At 48.2% G+C, this 24,965-nt stretch overlaps 1 protein-coding gene across 1 annotated transcript in view; it reads left to right on the forward strand.

The window, feature by feature from the left end:
* Positions 1 to 4,679: 4,679 nt before the first annotated feature.
* LOC125547292 (serpin-Z2A-like) overlaps positions 4,680 to 24,965 on the forward strand; it is a 33,696-nt gene continuing 13,410 nt past the window's right edge. The window contains exon 1 of the mRNA XM_087516192.1: positions 4,680 to 5,129. Within this exon, the coding sequence (XP_087372318.1) occupies positions 4,680 to 5,129 (450 nt within the window). The remainder of the gene's footprint in view (positions 5,130 to 24,965) is intronic.

Here is a 24,965-nt window from a genome sequence, read left to right on the forward strand (position 1 = left end):
CAGGAAAGCAACCCATCGATCATTCCGATACAAACCCATGTTCTCGCTTCTGCTCTTGTTTACTGCATTAAGACAACGCGATTCAAACTGCTGTGTGCTACGGTAGTTGAACCCTTATCCTCTGCATGACCTTTCATTGCCACAGTAACTAGATGAAACCCACTAGCATGTGTAGGAGTTGATTGAGCCATGTATGTGATTCCTACCTTGCTATGCCTGCTATGCTTAGAGTTGTGTCAGGTCTGGTTCATCTGGGTGATGGGCTAGAGTGAAATGATTATGTCGGTAATGTGAGGGATGTGTTGAACATGTTTTGGTAAAGGTATCGATGAGAGGCCATGTATGATTACATGGTGGGTTGTTTCATTGAGGCCGTCCATAAGAACTGAGATCTGTATGCGTGATTTAAGATTCAGCTACTACCACACATTGGGCCCTGAAATATGACCCCGCTCGACTTACTGACCCCTCTCGTCCCCTGTCCAGGAGTTGCAACTAGTTTCTGGTGTTTGTAGGTTATGTGTGGGCGGCCGTGCGTAGCGCTGACCCTAGGGGTGGGCTATGATGCGGTAGATACACTATGGCCGAGTATGCTGGGCGCCCGTTTGGCGTCTCGGGACCCTGTACAGATCGTTTGGGGCCGTTGAGGACATCCCGGCGGGATTTCCTTGTGGATGGAACCTGAATAGGCGATAAACCTGGACTAGAGACTTGTGCGGTTAGTCAGGTCGTGGTCTACACCCACGTCGGTTTTCGCTTGAAGTCTGTCGAGCACATGTCGTGTGTAGACGCTAAGTGGTGAAAACATGTGTGATGAAGTACACCCCTGCAGGGTATAAAACTATTCGAATAGCCGCGTCCGCGGTAAAGGGCTACTTGGTTGCCTATACAGTTCATAGGCAAGTTAATGGATAATACTAAAAGACTCAAGATAAGTGTGAGTATCGAGGATGGCCCCTGAGGGAGTCCTGGATATGGGGGTGTTCGGGTAGCCGGACTATACCTTCAGCCGGACTCCAGGACTATGAAGATACAAGATTGAAGACGTCGTCCCATGTCCGGATGGGACTTTCCTTGGCGTGGAAGGCAAGCTTGGCGATGCGGATATTCAAGATCTCCTACCATTGTAACCGACTTTGTGTAACCCTAACCCTCTCCGGTGCCTATATAAACCAGACGGTTTTAGTCCGTAGGACAACTTCATCATACAACAATCATACCATAGGCTAGCTTCTAGGGTTTAGCCTCCTTGATCTCGTGGTAGATCTACTCTTGTACTACCCATATCATCAATATTAATCAAGCAGGACGTAGGGTTTTACCTCCATCAAGAGGGCCCGAACCTGGGTAAAACATCGTGTTCCTTGCCTCCTGTTACCATCCAGCCTAGACGCACAGTTCGGGACCCCCTACCCGAGATCCACCGGTTTTGACACCGACATTGGTGTTTTCATTGAGAGTTCCTCTGTGCCGTCGCAATCAGGAAGGATGCCTCTTCCCATATTTAAAGACGGCGCCATTACTAAGGGAGCCTTGGCTGTCGGCCAAACTCTCCGGCTAGGCGGTTTTCTCATGACCGCCTGTTCGGCCGTTGCGCCGACGGTGACCTCTCGGGTCATCAAAAGCAATCTTCACGTCAGCTCGGAGCTCGTCAAGCAGTTAGATCCAATAGAGCTCTCTTCCGTAAACGAGCTCTTGGATCGCATCGCCGCATTGGGGGTCACTACGGATTATGACCAGGTTGGGCTTAAACCCGATCTAAGAGAAATTAATTCTCCCCAAGTCACCCATCACGTTGCCGTGGTAGAGGCACAGTGCGGCGACTCTTCATCTATCTTAAGGACTAGCTACGTCCGTATTCCCGATCCCTCCAAGCCGGATACCCGCGGAGGGGAGGATGTAACTCAAGACCTGAACTTATAATCAGGCAACGGGCTAGATTCACTGGACAACATCCAGGAATCCAAACTTCAGAGTTCGAAAACTCCTTGGCCTCTGAGTCTTAGATTGGGTGAAGTTCCGGATTTAATTCCACGCACCCACCCGAACATAAGCGATCTATCCCAAACCAGGCAAAAGCTTGAAGAAACAGTACATCATTACTGGGCAAGGTCCCTCCTGGTTATGAACATGATAAAGGACTGCTGCAAGAAAGACGCAATCTCAATCTTTTGCAATAATTGCACGGACAAGGGAATCCTCAACGCCACAGGTCATCGTGATCTTACACGCTTCGCTGACTTGGCGTCCATAGTACAAAAGTACTATGCGATGGAAAGCGCCCGGAAAACCGAAACTAAATTTTGGGACAATCCGGCCCTGAATAGAAACCTCGTCCGAAATAAAAGGGTGCATCATCATCAGACACCCGGGTTAAAAACCAAAAAACCAAAACCCTCTACAGGGCATGGAACCGTACTGGAGGGATGGCTTAATGGACCCTGTAAAATTCATAGTACAGTGGACGCCACACCAACTCATAGCCTTAGAGCATGTTGGATACTCTGGCAGGTGGCCAAAAGGGGCGAAGAGCTCCTAATTCCGGAGGCCGTAGAAAGCCACCTCAGGGACCCCAGTACAGTCTTAACAGTCTTCGAGACTTTCGCATCAAATAATATGCGAAAAAGAACACTCCGCAGCCTCGCCGAAGTCTATCAAGTAGCAACAATAAACCCATGGAGTGACACGGCTATTACTTTTAATGCCAGCGATGAACCTAAATTCCGAACAGCTCGAGCACCAGCCGCATTGGTACTCAGTCCTATAGTGGATGGCTTTCGCCTCACAAAGGTACTCATCGACGGAGGCAGCGGATTGAACCTCATTTATGAGGAAACCCTTCAAAAATGGAAATAGACTGGAACCGCATTGAGCGAAGTAGCACAACCTTTAGAGGAATAATCCCCAGTCGGGAAGCGCGCTGTGCAGGAAAAATCACACTATATGTGGTGTTCGGCACGCCGGATAATTATAGGTCCGAAGAGGTCACATTCCAAGTGGCCCCATTCAGTAGCGGATACCACGCTCTGCTGCGGCGGGAAGCGTTTACAATATTCCAAGCAATACCCCATTACGGGTACATGAAGCTCAAGATGCCCGGGCCGAACGGAATCATCACTCTCGCTAGTGATCCGGACATAGCACTCCGCGCCGAAAACAAGACAGCCGCATTGGCCCTTGAGGCACTGTCCGAAGCCCTAGCGACTGAGGAACTGACTATGCTGCGCTCCATGGTAAACAGGGACGATGTGATACTCGACAAAAGATCCAAGTCCACCTCCTTTAAACCAGCGGATGGAATAGTCAAATTCCAGGTCCATCCAACGGACCCCAATAAAACAGCTTCCATCGGGGCACGATTAAACCCCTATGTAGACGCCGCACTGCGAGAATTCCTATGGGAGAACTGGGACATTTTTTTCTGGCACCCTTCAGACATGCCAGGAATCCCACGCAGGCTGGCCGAACACAGCTTAAATATCCTAAAAGGATTCAAACCTATCAAACAAGCCATTCGGTGTTTTTCTGAGCCCAAGAGACAGGCAATGGGAGAGGAGCTAGCCAAACTATTGGAGGCCGGATTCATCAGAGATATAATACATCCGGACTGGCTAGCAAACTTGGTGATGGTACTGTAACGCCCCGTGACCGATGTGCCAGGTGTCTTCCAGTTATTCGCTGTCATTGCCATGTCATTTGCTTGCATGTTGCATCTTGTCATGTCATCATATGCATTGCATCATCATGTTTTCAAAACTTGCATCCGTCCCGGTATCCTCGTTCCGTCCGTTTTCCGTTCTGAGCCCAGACACACTTGCACGCGCCCGCGACATGTCCGAAATATTATTTTATAAGTGGTCGGAAAAGGTTCTCGGAATGGGTTGAAAGTTGGCGTGCGGTCTTGTTATAGTGTAGGTAGACCGCCTGCCAAGTTTCATCGCGTTCGGAGTCCATTTGACGCCCCAATGGATAACTATAGCGGCAGTATAGCCGGTCTAACGTCGGACGTTTTCGGTCTCCGAAAACTGTTGCCGAGCCTCCCTCTCTCCTCTTCTCTCAGCTCGAGAACGTCTACACAGCTCACTACCTATCGCCAGGTCCAACCTAACCTCTCTCGTCAGCCCGCAGCCCCTCCTTGCGCGCGCGTCCGAAAGTTGTCCCAGACCCGACCCGGGCAGTCGTCACCATTGGGTCCGGATCATCCCCAAACATCTACAAAACGTCTCTGTTTTGTTAATTGGACTTCCTAATATATTTTTTCTCGACCGCCCAATTTCGATCGGAGGGACGAGGTAGCCCCTACCCAAAAATCCACATGCTATATATGTATCAGTCCAACCCTAAAATCAAGGAGAGTTGTCCCATCCTTCCCCCTCGCGTCGCCACTTTCCAAATCTCCCTCGGAATCCATTCCCATTCTTCCTCCAATCAGCCCGCAAACCTCCTCCCTCGATCCATCCAACTAGCACCGCTCGCCCGATCCCCCTGTCACCACAAACCACCGGAGCACCAGGAGCCCTCCAGCCCCTGCTCCCGCGCGCCTCCGTTCAGCGGCTGCCGACTAGCAGATGAGTCGCCGCCCGTCCCCTTTCTTCCCCTGTTTAACTATCTTTCCTCCTCTAATATTCCTCCCTCGTTTGTTTTCTTCTCTGCCAGGATACGAAAGGGGCTCGCCCCTGATGCCGTGGCCGCCGAGGAACGAAGCTGCCGTGTGCCCTCTCCTTCCGGGCCCTGCCTTCCCCATCGGGGTTGACCTCCAGCGCCGCCAAGTCCCTCTACAGGAGCCGCGCCTGTCCGATGCTGCTCCTCTTCGTCGCCCCGCCTGCACTGCTGCTGACCGTCTTGAGCTTCCCTACCGCGCCTCCGTTGACCCCGCGCCAAGTACCGCCTCGCCAGAGAGATCCCCGCTGCCGCCTTCTCCCTCTGTCTTGCCCGCTCGCCGGAGCTTGGCGCTGCTCTGCATCGTGCCGCCATGCCCGCTGGCCCCTGTCGTACTGCTCTGCTTCGCCCGCTCGCTTTCGTTGACCCGTTCAAGGGCCAACGTGGCCAGCCTCCTGGGCCGCAAGCACACCCGAGGCCAGATCTGCAACGTTTGGGCCTCCTCCTCTTCAGCCGGGCTCGGCCCATGGGTGAGCTCCCCACAGCCCCTCCTGTTCAGCCCAGCTATGCAGCAGTTTTGGCCCAGGACATATTTTTTCCCCTGACCAAATTTGTCTATTTATCCCAGAGTTTGCAGTTTTTACAGAAAGCCCCCTAAACAACATGCATATAATAACTCACAAACGATGCATCATATTAAAATGATTTATATATGAAACTTGCTCAGAATTTTGTCTAGTTTAATAATATGTCTTTTTCATCCATGTTTAAAATGCTTAAAATGATGTTTGTTTAAATTTGCCCCTATGCCATAACCGTAACTCCGAATTTAATAAACTTTATATGTAAATGGGGTAGAATTTTGCCTAGTTTAACATGTGGCATTACTTTGCATGTTTAATAACTCTAAAATATGGTTTAGGGCAGAACAGGACCAAACCTAATATATGCACATGGGGATTTACGGGAACTGTTGTTCGTTGTTTCCGGCCTCATTTAAACTTGCCTAGATAGGTAGTTTTGGTGTGCTTCACCCCTTGCCATGTTAATCAACATTTAATATTGTTGGGTACATAAACGAGATCGAACTAAATAATTGATGTGGTGTTTTCTTCAATATGCAACTCCGTTGCATAATGAGCTCCACTTAATTTGTAGGATTGTTTGTGCACTTTGTCATGCCATGCATATTTAAACCGGACATGCATCATACTTGATTGTGCGTCATGACATGATTATGTGATGGTTGTTTACCATGATTGTTTGCTTCTTTTCGGTGCTGCTTCTTCGGGTTGGTTCCGGTAACGTCGTGTTGTGAGGATCCGTTCATCTACGTCCGTTTGTCTTCTTCATGGACGCGTTCTTCTTCCTTGCGGGATTTCAGGCAAGATGATCATACCCTCGAAATCACTACTATCTTTGCTATGTTAGTTTGCTCGCTCTTTTGCTATGCCAATGCTACGATGCCTACCACTTGCTTTCAAGCCTCCCAAATTGCCATGTTCAGCCTCTAACCCACCATTGTCCTAGCAAACCGTTGTGTGGCTATGTTACCGCTTTGCTCAGCCCCTCTTATAGCGTTGCTAGTTGTAGGTGAAGATTGAAGCTTTGTTCCTTGTTGGAACATGGAGATATTGTTCCTTGTTGGAACATGTTTACTTGTTGGGATATCACAATATCTCTTATTTAATTAATGCATCTATATACTTGGTAAAGGGTGGAAGGCTCGGCCTTATGCCTGGTGTTTTGTTCCACTCTTGCCGCCCTAGTTTCCGTCATATCGGTGTTATGTTCCCGGATTTTGCGTTCCTCACGCGGTTGGGCTATAGTGGGAACCCCTTGACAGTTCGCCTTAAGTAAAGCTCCTCCAGCAATGCCCAACATTGGTTTTACCATTCGCCGCCTAGCCTTTTCTTTTCCCTTGGGTTTCGCGGACTCAAGGGTCATCTTTATTTTAACCCCCCCGGGCCAGTGCTCCTCTGAGTGTTGGTCCAACTGAGCGATGCCCGGGGCTACCAGGGGCAACTCTGGGCTGGCCTACCCGACGTCTGGCTCATCTGAGTGTGCCCTGAGAAAGAGATATGTGCAGCTCCTATCGGGATTTGTCGGCACATTCGGGCGGTGTTGCTGGTTTAGTTTTACCCTGTCGAAATGTCTTGTTGTACCGGGATACCGAGTTTGATCGGAATGTCTCGGGAGGAGGTCTATTCCTTCGTTGACCGTGAGAGCTTGTCATGGGCTAAGTTGGGACACCCCTGCAGGGATTTGAACTTTCGAAAGCCGTGCCCGCGGTTATGGGAAGATGGGAATTTGTTAACGTCCGGTTGTAGAAAACTTGAAGTTGACCTTAATTAAAATGAATCAACAGCGTGTGTTACCGTGATGGTCTCTTTCCGGCGGAGTCCGGGAAGTGAACACGGTGTTGGAGTTATGCTTGACGTAGGCTGTTATAGGATCACTTCTTGATCATGCTTTTATCGACCGTGCTTTGCCTTCTCTTCTCGCTCTCATTTGCGTATGTTAGCCACCATATATGCTAGTCGCTTGCTGCAGCTCCACCTCACACCTTTACCTTACCCATAAGCTTAAATAGTCTTGATCGCGAGGGTGCGAGATTGCTGAGTCCCCGTGGCTCACAGATACTTCCAAAACCAGTTTGCAGGTGCCGATGAGTCCGTACAGATGACGCAACCAAGCTCAGGAGGAGCTCGATGAAGATCGTGTTCGTTATGTTGTTTCGTTCTAGTTGATCAGTAGTGGAGCCCAGTTGGGGTCGATCGGGGTACTTTGTCGCATTTGGGGTTCTTCTTTTATTTTGGTTCCGTAGTCGGACCTTGATTGTATTTGGATGATGTAATGCTTTATTCATGTATTTTGTGAAGTGGCAATTGTAAGCCAACTATGTATCTCTTTCCCTTATGTATTACATGGGTTGTGTGAAGATTACCTCACTTGCGACATTGCTTTCAATGCGGTTATGCCTCTAAGTCGTGCTTCGACACGTGGGAGATATAGCCGCATCGAGGGCGTTACAAGTTGGTAATCAGAGCCTTCCCCAACCTTAGGAGCCCCATTGCTTGATCGTTTTTAGCGGCCGAGTTGTGTCTAGAAAAATATTTGAGTCATTTAGGAATTATATATCAGAGAGTTTAGGAATTCTTTTTTACTTCCCAGTCTCCTCATCGCTCTGGTAAGGCATCCTGACGTAGAGTTTTGACTCTTCTCTTCTCAAATTTCACTAAAAAAAATTTTAGGATCACGCGGGTATCTTGGAATCATTCCGATGGTTTTGTGACGAGAACATTGTCTTGGTGCCTCCTATCAGGGGTTTTGTGGAAGTGTCCCGGGGAGTTGAGCTCTGAGGTGTTGTCGTCATAATTTTATCGTTGCAGTTCTGGAATACTTGAGTTTAGTACGCCGACATCGAAAATCTCTTTTATGCAGTTCGTTGGTGAGATAACCTCGACGCCACCCAGTACTGGGGCGGGAGTTCGGGAGTATCGCCATAACTTGTATAACGGATGCTTTTCGAAGGTTGAGATAGATGGTTTCCGAAGTTTTTCTTGGTTATGTGTTGAAGGATGGATACAGCTGGATGTAGGATTTGCTAGATTTGGGTGAGATATTATGCTTCCCCTGTATCCCCAACACCTGATTGCATAACCGGAAAATTTCGGGAGTTTCATAGGTGGGAATTCAAGTAGCTCTTAGGATATCTTTTTGACAGATGTATGATATGAAATTGGGGTTCGACGTCTAGTGGTCCGCCTATTCACGGTCGGTTTTACAGTGGTCTCGTTGTGTCTTAAAGAGTCCTTGGCTATGCCGACTCGGGGACGCTTCGCATGTCATGTGCACTGCCTTGTACATGATGGTGCTGTACGATCGAGCCCGTGTAGGCCCCACCACGAAAACTTCGGACGAAATCTCTATCATATGTTTGTTCCGGCTTATTCTGCAAGCCAATTCTTTGTTTTTTGTTTTGAGTTGTGGTATTCGAGTTGCTTCAAAGGCAAATGTTGATTCCATACCTTCCCCAAATGGTGTTCTCATACTCCGATGTGAATACTAATCCTTCTGGATAATCGAGATTGTCATGCCAATTTCTTTTAAACCGGCGTGTTTCTCTTCAAGTGGATTTGATCATTTCAACTCCCGCAAGATCAATTATCACTTCTTCTCAACGGTGTTTGTTTCATTCGTCCCAAGCTGCCTTTGTTTTTCCCTCCCTCCCACCCTTGTTACTTCAAGGAACCAGATTTCTGAATCAAGTATCCATTTTATTCATGTGAAGCCTCTTCATTCTTTTCTTTCAATATTCTTACCCGGTGTTGCTCATGAAGATTCTAACGGAGCATCAAGTTCGTCATCCTTCGTTCTTTTCCCTTCTCCGGTAGATTTAATCCAAGTTTGCGGTGTTGACAATATCCTTTTTCCTCGTTTCAAATACTTTCTCATGCCGGTGCAATTCTTAATCGTTCACCTCTCGCTATTCTATTGTCCCGGAGTGCTCAAGATATCTCAGAAGGCTCGTTTTTTTTCATTCAAGATCAGTTCAATCTATTTCGAGGTTGTTATCTCTTTCAAGTCATTTAATTCAACCGGTGCAATATCTTTCAAGTAATCATTCCAACGGTGCTTATTTTGAGTGGGCCCTAACCCACATGTCTTTTCCCAGGATCTTACCTGACTCTTCTATTTTCCCGGAGCTATCCTAAATTCTTCTCCAAGTTTGACGTAAGAATGAGTTATCACCAGTCAAATGCTTTTCTCCAAGATCTTTCAAATTCTTTTCATCGTTGGCTCAACCTCTTCGCTTTTGATTCTTCCGGAGTGTCTAAATTATTCATGGTGGTGTTTCTCGTCGTCATTCTCAACATTTGAAGACAGAAGAAGAGTTTTTCCTCCTAATCTAATCTATTCTCTTCAAGATTCGTGATTCTAGCTTGTTGCCATCCTCTCATAATTGTTTTCGATTGTGAGAATCTTTTTCACCCATCAGGAGATATTCAAGAGTTTTTTTTCAGTTTGTTTCTCCGGAGCCCATCATCTCAGAATTTATTCATTCTCAACTTTCAGCTATGGTTCTCCAAATTTTACCGGTGCTTCGTTCAAGTGAACTCTAATCGACTCGTGATCTCTTCGTTCACATGTATCTAAATTCTCTCAAGCATCATCATTCATTTGCTAATTCTTCCCGGTGTTTCTTTATATTATCTTCATTCATTTTCAATTCTTACGGTGGTTCGTTCAAGATTCTTCTTACCTTGTTATCATATCAATTCATTTGTTATTTCAATTCTACCGGTGGTTCGTTGAAGACCTTCTCAAGTTTGCGCTATCCTTGCTACGAGAATAAGTTGTGTGCCAAATCCATTTGCTCGTCATAAATTAAATTGGTGAAGGATACACATAACATAATTCTTATTCTTGTTTCATCAAGTTTATTCAATTTCTTTTCCGGAGTGGTTCATCGTATCACATTCTCAGCTCGAGATGCTCATATTTTCTTTCCCAGAGTTCCAAGCTCTAATTATCATTCCAAAGATCTATCTAATCATTGCAAGGGTTCAACTTGTGTTTTCAACTTCTCCTTCATTCCGTTTTGATCATCCTTTCGTTACCGGAGTTCTTCATGGAAATTCTACATGATGGTTCATCAAGGATTTATATTTCTTCTCGAAGTGTTCATCGAGATTCTTTTTTTAAGAAACTCATGCATTCTTCATCTTGCTATCCGGAGTGCAATTTCTTTCTACCGTATCTTTGGATGTGGTATTATGTCCTTCTTGATAATTCCCCTTCGTGCTTCGTGAGTCACAAGTTATCAAGAATGAGGTATTTTAAATCCATCAATCTCTTCATTGGAATTATATTGGGTTATATTTCACCAAAGCCTTCCCTAAGGATTGTTGCTAATTATGGTGCTTATAAGTGACCCAAGTTCTTCATCTATCCTCCCGGTGAAATATAGTCTCGTCTCTTTGTTTATATCAATCCAATCTATTGTTTCCGTTAGTGGCAGAATTTCACCTCTTAGTTTTGAGATGTTCTCCATAAGACCATATCAAGCTTATTCTTTTCGTTGTTGGTTTTCAACAACTCCGTTCTAGAATTTGTTGTAACCGTGCTCTCTCAAGATCTTGTTTCCCTTTGTTCCGGAGGCATTGTCTTGTTGCTATCTTCAACCTTTCTTTCTTTTTGTCAGGACCTTGTTTCTTTCTTGCATTTCCATCTAACCAGAGCGTGGTGTCATCTCTTCTAGATCTTTTCGCCTTATCAAGTCTTGCATCTCTTCCCAACCGGAGTGCTATACGAATTTGTTCTTCTTTGTTCCTCCTTTCTATCGGAGTGTTTTCAACTTTGTTCATCTCCGTTGCATTCTTTTCTCGAAATGGCTTAACCTTTTTCAAGGTTCTTTGGTTTCACTCGTTTGTCAAAGAAGCAACTTAGTTAGACCTCTTCTCTTTCTCTTCCGTTTTCCCCTCCGGTGCCATTCTAGATCTCGGGACGAGATCCTCTCGTAGTGGTGGAGTGTTGTAACGCCCCGTGACCGATGTGCCAGGTGTCTTCCAGTTATTCGCTATCGTTGCCATGTCATTTGGTTGCGTGTTGCATCTTGTCATGTCATCATATGCATTGCATCATCATGTTTTCAAAACTTGCATCCGTCCCGGTATCCTCGTTCCGTCCGTTTTCCGTTCTGAGCCCAGACACACTTGCACACACCCGCGACATGTCCGAAATATTATTTTATAAGTGATCGGAAAATGTTCTCGAAATGGGTTGAAAGTTGGCGTGCGGTCTTGTTATCGTGTAGGTAGACCGCCTGCCAAGTTTCATCGCGTTCGGAGTCCGTTTGACGCCCCAACGGATAACTATACCGGCAGTATAGCCGGTCTAACGTCGGACGTTTTCGGTCTCCGAAAACTGTTGCCGGGCCTCCCTCTCTTCTCTTCTCTCAGCTCGAGAACATCTACACAGCTCACTACCTATCGCCAGGTCCAACCTAACCTCTCTCGTCAGCCCGCAGCCCCTCCTCGCGCGCGCGTCCGAAAGTTGTCCCGGACCCGACCCGGGCAGTCGTCACCATTGGGTCCAGATCATCCCCAAACATCTACAAAACGTCTCCGCTTTGTTAATTGGACTTCCTAATATATTTTTTCTTCGACCGCCCGATTTCGATCGGAGGGACGAGGTAGCCCCTACCCAAAAATCCACATGCTATATATGTATCAGTCCAACCCTAAAATCAAGGAGAGTTGTCCCATCCTTCCCCCTCGCGCCGCCACTTTCCAAATCTCCCTCAGGATCCATTCCCATTCTTCCTCCAATCAGCCCGCAAACCTCCTCCCTCGATCCATCCAACCAGCACCGCTCGCCCGATCCCCCTGTCACCACAAACCACCGGAGCACCAGGAGCCCTCCAGCCCCTGCTCCCGCGCGCCTCCGTTCAGCGGCTGCCGACTAGCAGATGAGTCGCCGCCCGTCCCCTTTCTTCCCCTGTTTACCTATCTTTCCTCCTCTAATCTTCCCCCTCGTTTGTTTTCTTCTCTGCCAGGATACGAAAGGGGCTCGCCCCTGATGCCGTGGCCTCCGACGAACGAAGCTGCCGTGTGCCCTCTCCTTCCGGGCCCTGCCTTCCCCGTCGGGGTTGACCTCCAGCGCCGCCAAGTCCCTCTGCAGGAGCCGCGCCTGTCCGATACTGCTCCTCTTCGTCGCCCCGCCTGCACCACTGCTGACCGTCTCGAGCTTCCCTGCCGCGCCTCCGTTGACCCCGCACCAAGTACCGCCTCGCCGGAGAGATCCTCGCTGCCACCTTCTCCCTCTGTCTTGCCCGCTCACTGGAGCTTGGCGCTACTCTGCATCGTGCTGCCGTGCCCGCTGGCCCCTGTCGTACTTCTCTGCTTCGCCCGCTCGCTTTCGTTGACACGTTCAAGGGCCAACGTGGCCAGCCTCCTGGGCCACAAGCACACCCGAGGCCAGATCTGCAACGTTTGGGCCTCCTCCTCTTCAGCCGGGCTCGGCCCATGGGTGAGCTCCCCACAGCCCCTCCTGTTCAGCCCAGCTATGCAGCAGTTTTGGCCCAGGACATATTTTTTCCCCTGACCGAATTTGTCTATTTATCCCAGAGTTTGCAGTTTTTATAGAAAGCCCCCTAAACAACATGCATATAATAACTCACAAACGATGCATCATATTAAAATGATTTATATATGAAACTTGCTCAGAATTTTGTCTAGTTTAATAATATGTCTTTTCCATCCATGTTTAAAATGCTTAAAATGATGTTTGTTTAAATTTGCCCCTATGCCATGCTAAAATGATTTATCTCATAACTAAATAACCGTAACTCCGAATTTAATAAACTTTATATGTAAATGGGGTAGAATTTTGCCTAGTTTAACATGGTGGCATTACTTTGCATGTTTAATAACTCTAAAATATGGTTTAGGGCAGAACAGGACCAAACCTAATATATGCACATGGGGATTTACCGGAACTATTGTTCGTTGTTTCCGGCCTCATTTAAACTTGCCTAGATAGGTAGTTTTGGTGTGCTTCACCCCTTGCCATGTTAATCAACATTTAATATTGTTGGGTACATAAACGAGATCGAACTAAATAATTGATGTGGTGTTTTCTTCAATATGCAACTCCGTTGCATAATGAGCTCCACTTAATTTGTAGGATTGTTTGTGCACTTTGTCATGCCATGCATATTTAAACCGGACATGCATCATACTTGATTGTGCATCATGACATGATTATGTGATGGTTGTTTACCATGATTGTTTGCTTCTTTTCGGTGTTGCTTCTTCGGGTTGGTTCCGGTAACGTCGTGTTGTGAGGATCCGTTCATCTACGTCCGTTTGTCTTCTTCATGGACGCGTTCTTCTTCCTTGCGGGATTTCAGGCAAGATGATCATACCCTCGAAATCACTACTATCTTTGCTATGTTAGTTTGCTCGCTCTTTTGCTATGCCAATGCTACGATGCCTACCACTTGCTTTCAAGCCTCAAAAATTGCCATGTTCAGCCTCTAACCCACCATTGTCCTAGCAAACCGTTGTGTGGCTATGTTACCGCTTTGCTCAGCCCCTCTTATAGCGTTGCTAGTTGCAGGTGAAGATTGAAGCTTTGTTCCTTGTTGGAACATGGAGATATTGTTCCTTGTTGGAACATGTTTACTTGTTGGGATATCACAATATCTCTTATTTAATTAATGCATCTATATACTTGGTAAAGGGTGGAAGGCTCGGCCTTATGCCTGGTGTTTTGTTCCACTCTTGCTGCCCTAGTTTCCGTCATATCGGTGTTATGTTCCCGGATTTTGCGTTCCTCACGCGGTTGGGCTATAATGGGAACCCCTTGACAGTTCGCCTTAAGTAAAGCTCCTCCAGCAATGCCCAACATTGGTTTTACCATTCGCCGCCTAGCCTTTTCTTTTCCCTTGGGTTTCGCGGACTCAAGGGTCATCTTTATTTTAACCCCCCCCCCCCCCCCCGGGCCAGTGCTCCTCTGAGTGTTGGTCCAACTGAGCGATGTCCGGGGCTACCAGGGGAAACTCTAGGCTGGCCTACCCGACGTCTGGCTCATCTGAGTGTACCCTGAGAAAGAGATATGTGCAGCTCCTATTGGGATTTGTCGGCACATTCGGGCGGTGTTGCTGGTTTAGTTTTACCCTGTCGAAATGTCTTGTTGTACCGGGATACCGAGTTTGATCGGAATGTCTCGGGAGGAGGTCTATTCCTTCGTTGACCATGAGAGCTTGTCATGGGCTAAGTTGGGACACCCCTGCAGGGATTTGAACTTTTGAAAGCCATGCCCGCGGTTATGGGCAGATGGGAATTTGTTAACGTTCGATAGTAGAAAACCTGAAGTTGACCTTAATTAAAATGAATCAACAACGTGTGTTACAGTGATGGTCTCTTTCCGGCGGAGTCCGGGAAGTGAACACAGTGTTGGAGTTATGCTTGACGTAGGCTGTTATAGGATCACTTCTTGATCATACTTTTATCGACCGTGCTTTGCCTTCTCTTCGCTCTCATTTGCGTATGTTAGCCACCATATATGCTAGTCTCTTGCTGCAGCTCCACCTCACACCTTTACCTTACCCATAAGCTTAAATAGTCTTGATCGCGAGGGTGCGAGATTGCTGAGTCCCCGTGGCTCACAGATACTTCCAAAACCAGTTTGCAGGTGCCGATGAGTCCGTACAGATGACGCAACCAAGCTCAGGAGGAGCTCGATGAAGATCGTGTTCGTTATGTTGTTTCGTTCTAGTTGATCAGTAGTGGAGCCCAGTTGGGGTCGATCGGGGTACTTTGTCGCATTTGGGGTTCTTCTTTTATTTTGGTTCCGTAGTCGGACCTTGATTGTATTTGGATGATGTAATGCTTTATTCATGTATTGTGTGAAGTGGCGATTGTAAGCCAACTATGTATCTCTTTCCCTTATGTATTACATGGGTTGTGTGAAGATTACCTCACTTGCGACATTGCTTTCAATGCGGTTATGCCTCTAAGTCGTGCTTCGACACGTGGGAGATATAGCCGCATCGAGGGCGTTACAGGTACCAAAGGACAAATCCTGGCGCCTGTGCATTGACTTCAAAGACCTTAACAAGGCTTGCCCAAAGGATCCCTTCCCCCTTCCCAGCATCGATCAAATTATTGACGCCACTGCAGGACACGATTCGTTGTGCTTCCTCGACACATACTCCGGTTACCATCAAATCAAGATGGCCGAGTCAGACCAAGCCGCAACGGCATTCATCACCCCATACGGCCCATTCTGCTTCAACACAATGCCTTTCGTGCTCAAAAACGCTGGCGCAACATATCAGCGCATGATTCAGACATGTCTGGCAAACCAGATCGGCAAAACAGTAGAGGCATACGTGGATGATGTGGTCGTAAAAACAAGACATGTCGAATCTCTAGCAGACGACTTGAGGCTTACATTTGACGACCTCCGAGCATATGACATCAAGCTAAATCCGGAAAAATGCGTTTTCGGCGTTCGAGCCGGAAAGCTCTTGGGCTTCATTGTATCCGGTAGAGGAATCGAAGCAAATCCATCCAAGATCCGAGCTTTGTCACAATTGGATATCCCAAAGGACCTCAAACAAATACAAAAATTAACCGGATGCGTGGCAGCTCTAAGCCGCTTTATCTCCCGTTTGGGAGAAAAGGCGCTACCCCTCTATCGCCTCCTTCGGCGCACCGAACACTTCGAGTGGACGGATGCCGCCACAGTCGGTCTCGAGGAAATAAAAGCCGTATTGGCAACAAACCCTGTCCTGGCCGCGCCAAACATCGGCGAACAAATGCTATTGTACATTGCAGCAACCCATCAAGTAGTCAGCGCAGTACTCGTCGTCGAGCGGGAAACCGACGAACACAAATTACCCCTTCAAAAGCCGGTTTACTACGTGTCCACTGTCCTCACCCCATGCAAATCACGGTACCCACATTATCATAAGATTGCATATGCAGTATTCATGGCATCCCGGAAGCTACGACACTACTTTCAAGAGTGTTCAATCACAGTAGCATCGGAAGTACCACTCAACGATATTATAAACAACCGTGACGCAACGAGACGGATTGCAAAATGGGCCATCGAGCTCCTCCCGTTTGACATAACTTATAGGCCACGGCGAGCTATCAAATCGCAAGTTTTGGCCGACTTCGTCGCAGAATGGACGGAGGCCGAACTCCGTAAAGAGTACGGCACATATTCAAACTGGATCATGCACTTCGACGGTTCCAAAATGTTGGCCGGACTAGGGGCCGGCATCGTTTTGACGTCCCCCACAGGAGACACAGTTCAATTGTACTCCAAATTATGTACACGGACTCCAACAATACAGCCGAATATGAGGCCCTTTTACATGGTCTTCGGATGGCAGTATCCATGGGCATTCGACGCCTAGAGGTGCGCGGGGATTCGAACCTCACGATATCCCAAATAAATGGAGACTTCGATGCCAAGGATCCAAAAATGGCAGCTTACCGCAACGCCATCCTCAAAATGTTAGCTCGGTTTGAGGGGCTCGAATTTCACCATATAGCCCGAGAAAACAATCAGGCGGCAGACGTCCTGGCACGCATCGGCGCAAAACGCGATGCGGTCCCCCCCAACATCTTCCTGGAAAGGCTGTTCAAGCCATCCGTAGTATGGGATGGGGAACATGGCAATATTAGCCCGGACCCAACCGCACTGTCCGACGCCGAACAATCTGACACAATCGGAGGCTCTGCCAATGAAATCACAACCTCAGCCCACGTAATAATGGCCATTATCGCCCCGTGGACAGAACCATTCCTAGCCTACCTTACTAGGCAGGAACTCCCAGAGGACCAAAACGAGGCACGCTGTATAGTGCGGCGATCTAAAGCCTATAAAGTCCATGAGGGAGAACATTATAAGAAAAGCACTACCGGAGTCCTTGAAAGGTGCATCTCCGAAGAGGAAGGGCGGAACCTGCTGGCTAAAATTCATGCCGGACTCGGTGGCCATCACGCCGCAGCCCGGTCCCTTGTAAGCAAGGCTTTCCGTACAGGCTTTTATTGGCCAACGGCCCGGGCGGACGCTCAAGACTTGGTCCAAAAATGCGCCGGTAGCCAGCTTTTTGCAAACCAAAGCCATATGCCACCCACCGCCCTCCAAACTATCCCCATCACTTGGCCTTTCGCGGTCTGGGGGCTTGACATGGTGGGACCCCTTAAAGGCGGAACCCACAAGAAAAAATACTTACTGGTCATGGTGGATAAGTTCACCAAATGGATAGAAGCCAAGCCTATTAAGACGGCCGAATCCGGACCTGTGATAGACTTTATATTCGGGGTCGTACACCGTTGTGGCATCCCCCACAGCACCATCACCGATAACGGCACGAACTTTACGGCCGATGAGGTAAAACTCTGGTGCAAAAACATGGGCATCAAGCTCGATTACGCTTCCGTCTAGCACCCACAAACTAACGGTCAGGTCGAACGTGCAAATGGTCTCATCATGAGCGGCATCAAATCCAGATTAGTGCGGTCCCTCAAGGAATCTAACACGCACTGGGTAGAGGAGCTCGACTCCGTACTCTGGGGACTGCGGACCACGCCGAATCGCCCCACCGGATACACACCATTTTTTATGGTGTACGGCGCAGCGGCGGTCTTGCCCTGCGACATAATTCATGACTCACCTCGAGTGCGCATGTACGAAGAAAGGGCAGCCGAGCTCGATCGGCAGGACAATTTGGATGCCTTAGAGGAGGAGCGCGACGTGGCAAAAGCCCGTTCCGCATTCTATCAACAGCAGGCTCGAAGATATCAAAGCAGAGAAGTGCGGGCCAAAAACTACAACGTTGGCGAATTAGTTCTACGCCTGCCGGACAAGAAAAAGGACAAGCTGAAGCCCAAGTGGGAAGGTCCCTTCATAATCGACCAAGTCCTGACTGGTGGAGCATACCGCCTGCGAGATGCGTCGGATAACCGACTCGAGCCGAACCCATGGAACGCAGCCCGTCTCCGAAGATTCTATGCCTAGCGCTGGACTCTGTGTTTGTCTCCTTCCTCTGTCCATTTTTTACATTTTCTGTCTTACATTTCTCTCCTTCCCCTCTTTTCTTTTATAGCCCTTAAAGGCTCCTCAAGTGATGTGCTACTTGCGCTCATTAAACCTGGGGGCTTCTTTAACAGAAGCTTATTTACTCGGGCTTCACGCCCACCACATGTGTCAAACTTCTGCATGTACCTTTTCTTCACCATTATATGCATCGATATGACTTAAGTTTTGGCCAAGCTGGGTTGCCTGGCTCCTGTGCTTACCCCTATGTTCCCGATTGTCCGGCTAGGTGGTAAAGGGAGCACCTCTGCGATTGTTACTGCCGGATCAGCCGGATGTGTACCTCAGACTGGGTGAAGCTGAAAGCTAGCGTTCTTAAGGGAATATTTGGTCGGTGAACTAAAAGATGACCTTTTTTACTTATTTATATATATGCTCCCAGATGATTTTCCTGCGTTTGCAGTCCGGACATGCACTTTAGGGCATGCCTCCCAGAGAAAGGAACCCCTAACGGAACTATTCTCTCTGGAAGATGTTTCTTACTAACCATGTAATATAACATAACTAGTTGGGCACTTGTCTGATAAAGCACTAATGACCCCTACGCCTGGTCTCCATGCATACCCCGGTTCTTACATAACTGGTAGGGTATTTGGACACACTCCGGACCTCAGGTCCTGAGGTTGAAGCAAAAGGTCGGCAACGACAAACGGTCTACAATCCGGCTAGAAGGCATTACACATGTCAATTAAAAATTACATAGTCACTCTGACTGATTGTATTCCTCTTCAATACCATCTAACAGGCTGTCTAACTTACAGTCCTGCTGGGAATACTTTGCGGCCAATTCTACTTGGCCGTACACTAAGCTTACAGGGATCTCCTTCCCGTCAGGCCCCACAGGTCTGACCTCGGCCATGTGGTTTGGGTCAGACTTCGTGTACCGCGTCTTCACCATGGCCCAGGCCTCCCTAGCGCCTTGTTGGCAGGCCGATATCTTCCACAACTGGAAGCGCCGCTGAGCTCCCTTAAGCTTCTCCGAAAGCTCTCCAAGGCCCTCGGGCATGGAGTGGGAAGGCCATAAGGCTTGGGCAACGCCTCGCATCGCCTGCCGAACTCGCTTGTGCAGTTGCGAGAGCTCGGGAAGAAGGTCACCCGTAGAACCGGGCATCTCCTCTGCAGGACGACCCGTTAGCATACCTACAGACATTACTCTGTTAGTCAACTTCCTCGCCGAACTCTTTTCTTTCAAAGATTCGCTTAAGCACTTACTAAATATGCCGCGTCGAAGCCGCTGATTCTCCTTAGTGGAGTCCGATAGCTGGCCACGAACATCTTTAAGTTCAACGTCCAGCTTGGTGTTGGCGTCCTAAAGATCATTCTTCTCCCGCCTCACCCTTGTCAGCATACTCTCACCGGCCTTTAGCCGGCGTAAGAGTTGTTGCCTCTCCGGATCCAGTCCGGCGCCATCTGCAATATGATTTGTCAGATTTACACCCACGCCGCACTTCGCAAGATACTAATCTTTCAAAGTGTATCTTACCAGAGGGGGTCTCTTTGGGCTCCCTTGCCGCGGCTAGTGCGGCCTCTAGTTGGGATTTGCACTCTTCCAGCTCCTGGGACAGTACGGTATTCTTCTCTGTAAGAACCTGCATAACAAATGATCCTTAAATTAGTTACCCTAACTGTTTCAAGTCTCGGGGGCTACTGGTATATATATAATTACCAAAATTTTCTTGCCCGTATGTCTTTTACATATTGCTCCATGGCTCTGGCTAGACCATTTTGAGCGGCACGGAGGTACACATCTCCCGAATTAAAGGCATCTAATGCCTCTTGGGAGAAACAAGCGTCGCGAAGAATTGTCCGGCGACGCCTGTGGTTCATGGCACTCTCCACCTCAGAGTTGGTGGCAGACAACCTGTCCACATCCTCCATCGGAGGAGCGTCCGGTGCGCGCCTTGTGTTCGCCTCCGCCTCCGGACCAGGCTTTGGAGCCTGGCTGGTGGAGGCGCAGTTGGCAGCCTCTCCGGGTATAGTCTGGCGAGGTCTCTTTGTCCTGAAGAGAGCACGAGTGTTAATATGCCTCGCAGGTGTAACACCAGGGATAAGGGGGCGCGCCATACCTTTGCGCTGACGCCTCGGTCCGGACTGCACCTCTTTTCTGCCCACGGGGCCCTGCGGCCCCTTGTTGGCTTGCCGCCGCAGGTTCGGCCTCCCGTCTCAAAAACCTCCCCTGCAAAGCTCGGTTGTAATCAGAAAACTGCAAACACAAGAGGGCGGACACCTATTCGGGGTACTGGGACTTCGATCTCAGTTACCTGGGAGGCCGGGATTAGCCCTGGGTAATCGGCCGTAATGGCCACGAAGGTGTTGTCCTTGTTCAATTGATGGAACACTCCATCAATCAGCTCCACAGATATGTCCGGATCCTCTTGAGAGGCCGGGTCGAGGGACCTTCCTGGGTCCTCGGGTTGTGGAGGAGGGCTGTTTATTTCCTTAACAGCCCGGCGCAGTTCCTGCGTTGAAGTCGTTAGACTAAATATTTAACAATGGGAATACAAAACGGATGGGCAGGTAAATGCGGCCGCTTACCCATCTTGGTGGATTGTGCATAGAGAATCCACCCTGTGGGTTGACGCGGAGAAATTCCTCCTCTTCTCCCTTATACAAAGTGGACAAGATCTTTAGTAGAGCGGCAGCCGAATCCGGCCCCTTACGGCCGTAGTGGGTGGCGTCGTCCTCCCCGTTGAAGTCCCACATGGGGTGGCTTCTATACTGAAGTGGTTGCACCCCCCACATAATGCATTCGGCCATAACCCCGATTATGGTCAGTCCGAAATGGGCTAACAATCTTATTCAGCCCATCAAGTAAATGATTTCCCTGTCACTTTCCCTCTGAGGGCTCCGTGGACGCCAGCTCAGGCGCTTCTTTAAGGGAGCACTATCGAACTCAGGGAGGCCGATCCGAACAGGATCCGGCAGTGGGACGTCCTCTATATAAAACCATTCCGAAGGCCAGTCTTCGGACGCCTTCTTTGGGGTTCCGGATAGATATCCCGTCCCGGCGATGCGCCACACTTCGGCTCCGCCCACTTGATACATTGACCCCTCCTTAGAGCGGGGCACCAGGCAGAATAACCTCTTCCACAGCGCGAAATGAGCCTCAACACCCAGGAATAGCTCGCAAAGGGCGACGAAGCCCGCGATATGCAATATAGAGCCAGGCGTGAGATTGTGCAGCTAGAGGCCGTAGAACTCCAGAAGCCCGCGGAGAAATGGATGAATTGGAAATCCAAGTCCTCTTATGAGATAAGGGACGAGGCACACCCGCTCTCCTTTGGAGGGATTGGGGGTGCTCTCCGCTTGCTCTCCGCCATTATAGGTGGCGAGTCCGGCTCGGACTCGGACCATACAGGCCTAAGGGAGAAATCCCTTGGCCTGAAGCGACACAAGCTCGCTGTGTGGGATGGAGCACCTCTCCCAGTCTCTAGGTTTAGGACTGGAAGGGCGAGAGGAGGAGCTGCGACGGCTGGCCATGTTGGAATGGACCTTTGCTGGAGGCGCTCTGATGATTACTCGCGGAGAGGAGAAGGTGTGGTTTGGATCTGAATCCCCATCCCATTAAATAGGCGGCTCGTTTATGCAGCTAGGGGTGTGAATGTAAAAATACCCTGACTTTTCGCATTCGTTTGATATGTGGAAGACGACCATTATTGGGCATGGAAGCCAAGGTGCGCTACATTATGAAAATCGGACATTATTCAGCAGGTACACGGAATTTGGAGAAGAACCCGCCTTGCAATGCCGAAGACAATCTGCGCGCCGGACTCGTTGTCATTGAAGCCTGGTTCGGGGGCTACTGAGGGAGTCCTGGATTAGGGGGTGTTCGGGTAGCCGGACTATACCTTCAGCCGGACTCCAGGACTATGAAGATACAAGATTGAAGACTTCGTCCCGTGTCCGGATGGGACTTTCCTTGGCGTGGAAGGCAAGCTTGGCGATGCGGATATTCAAGATCTCGTACCATTGTAACCGACTTTGTGTAACCCTAACCCTCTCCGGTGCCTATATAAACCGGAGGTTTTTAGTCCGTAGGACAACTTCATCATACAACAATCATACCATAGGCTAGCTTCTAGGGTTTAGCCTCCTTGATATTGTGGTAGATCTACTCTTGTACTACCCATATCATCAATATTAATCAAGCAGGATGTAGGGTTTTACCTCCATCAAGGTGCCTGAACCTGGGTAAAACATCGTGTTCCTTGCCTCCTGTTACCATCCAGCCTAGACACACAGTTCGGGACCCCCTACCCGAGATCCGCCGGTTTTGACACCGACAGCCCCCTCGTAGGATGACGAGGGAGGATCCCCGGTGGAGTATTGTGTTGGTGATTAGTGGACTCATGTGCGAAAATTATTTTACTAGTGGAGTTCTGTAGGATAGCTTAGCCAAGAGTCAAAGCTGGCTTGCTGCAATAACTCCACCCCCTTCTTGAGAATGAGCATGTATAGTAGGTTCTGATGTAAGATATGCTGAGTACCTTTGTACTCATGTTTGCTTAATTGCTGTTTTCAGACGACAACACCGCCCCCTCTGATGGGTTTTATGTAGATCTCGACGTTGATGAGTGACTTGCCACCCAGGTGGTGATCATGGCCATGGCACTACTGGAAAACAGGTTATTAATGGCGCACCTATTTTGGCTACTAATGGCGCACATTAGGTGCGCCATTACTAGCACGCCATTAGTTAGTTTTAGTAATGGCGCACATTTGGTGCGCCATTACTATCCCAGACAGTAATGGCGCACCTAATAGTGCGCCATTACTAACCCTTACGTGCGCCACTAGTAATAAAGCCAAGTGCGCCACTAGTAAACTTAGAGGTGCGCCACTAGCTAAAAAGCTAGGTGCGCCACCAATAAAGGTTGAAATGCGCCACTAATAGTATATTTGAAAAACAAAAAAAATACAAAATTTAAAAAAACAACCTATAAGGAAAAATAATTTAAAAACAAAAAATGAAATAGAACCATAATTTTTATTATAGCAAGAATATTACCATGTCTTTACAAGTATCCAATAAAAAGAAAATTGCACAGAAATAAAACAAAATCCTATAACTAATCTTCTACTTCCTCCGTCCAAGAATACCTCTCGCAAGGGGAGGAAATTTTGAACCGAAGTGCATTTTACATTACAACCCGTCATATTTCAAATCAAAATCAATCGAGTCCACGTCCGATCGGTAGCAGCGCCTCGTCCTGGCATCGAGGAGAGCCAGAACTCATCTCTTCGGTAGCTCGTCACCACCCTCCCGGCAGCCTCCGACATCACGTACCCACCCTCCCGGCGTCGATCAACTGCTTTGAGGTAGCAGATTCCTCCTCTGTGTCTGCTCCTGCAATTAACACTTTGAATGCAATTAACAATTTGAATGTTAATAAGAGGCAAAGACAAGATGGATCAGTATATAACAATGGAGTACATGCACAATTAGATGTTCAAGCTGTTTAATGTCACTCCCATCATCACAATTTCATCTCAGGAAATGGAGTAGAGTAGATTTAAGCATAGTGGGAGAACTTGGTGATGTGAGCGAAGCAAACTGCCTACATTCTAGAGATAGAGGAATATAGATATTGTTCCATACGAGTCTGCAAACTTACAATATAGGACCATATAGGCAGCCCTGTCATTGCCAAAAAACAAATATCACAGGCAGGCAGGGATTCTAGAAATAGAGACCAACCAGAATTAACAAGATGACACAGGCCAACAATACAACACACTCGTGTAGTTTTAATAAGCTGGTATAGAATGCATGAATACAGATAAATGGAGTGGCATTTGGGAGGTGCTACCTGTATGAAGTCCATGCTGGTGGGGAGAGTGATGAAGTCCACATCGACCCAATCTGCAAGTGAGAGACTTTAGAAGATTTTCTACCGATGAGAAGCAAGTAGCGAACCGAAGCAAAAAAGAAAACGAGTAACTCAGCCATGTTACCATGTTGGTAATTACACAGTCACCATGTGCCAATGATACTAACGTATCTGGTGTAGTATGCATGAAAGCAGCACTAGCACTCAGCCAGTGATGCTAACACGTCATCACTACATGACAAGGAATCCAAAAAAAATGCACAAGAAAGGAAGAAACACTAATTAAACAAGACTTCATACTACTAGCACTAAAAAAATCTCGCTAAAGAGCAGTGAACCCTTGATAATATGGAACAACAACATATAAAGCCCATTCATGGCCAGTAAAGTAAATCTGTGTGTGCCGGACTAGCAGGACTGGATTTAACCGAACAATTAATCACAGCGCACTACTGGACCTTAAAAGAGTTAGCTAGCTAGGGGGGAGGGGGAAGTAAAACTAAAGCGTTGCTGGGTTAATCCAACAAATTTGCGATACGGACAGAGTTAATCCATTGGAGTCAGACTTGTTTGTCACCAAAAAATACATGCAAGTTACTAACTTGCTAGCGGACCAAGAAGTTACATGAGGTGATGCATTTGTGACAGCCTCTGTTTCATCCAAACTAGTGTAAATGGATTTGAGCAACCCTAAACCGTGTGCGTACTGTATGGGCGGCCAAATCTGAAGGCACAGGCGGATGGGAGCAGCTTCTCTTTCTCCCCCTTGACCAAATCAGGTCAGAGACACAAATGCTCAGGAATCAGATCTGGAGATGGAAAAAGAGCTAAGGTAGCAGCAACAGGAGAGGATACCTTCCATCGCGTGCGTGGTCCTGGTGGGGAAGGGGAAGGAGCAGCTTGCAT

Source organism: Triticum urartu, chromosome 3A (assembly GCF_056163025.1).
Source record: "Triticum urartu cultivar PI428250 chromosome 3A, HENAU_Tu73, whole genome shotgun sequence".
Taxonomy (NCBI): domain Eukaryota; kingdom Viridiplantae; phylum Streptophyta; class Magnoliopsida; order Poales; family Poaceae; genus Triticum; species Triticum urartu.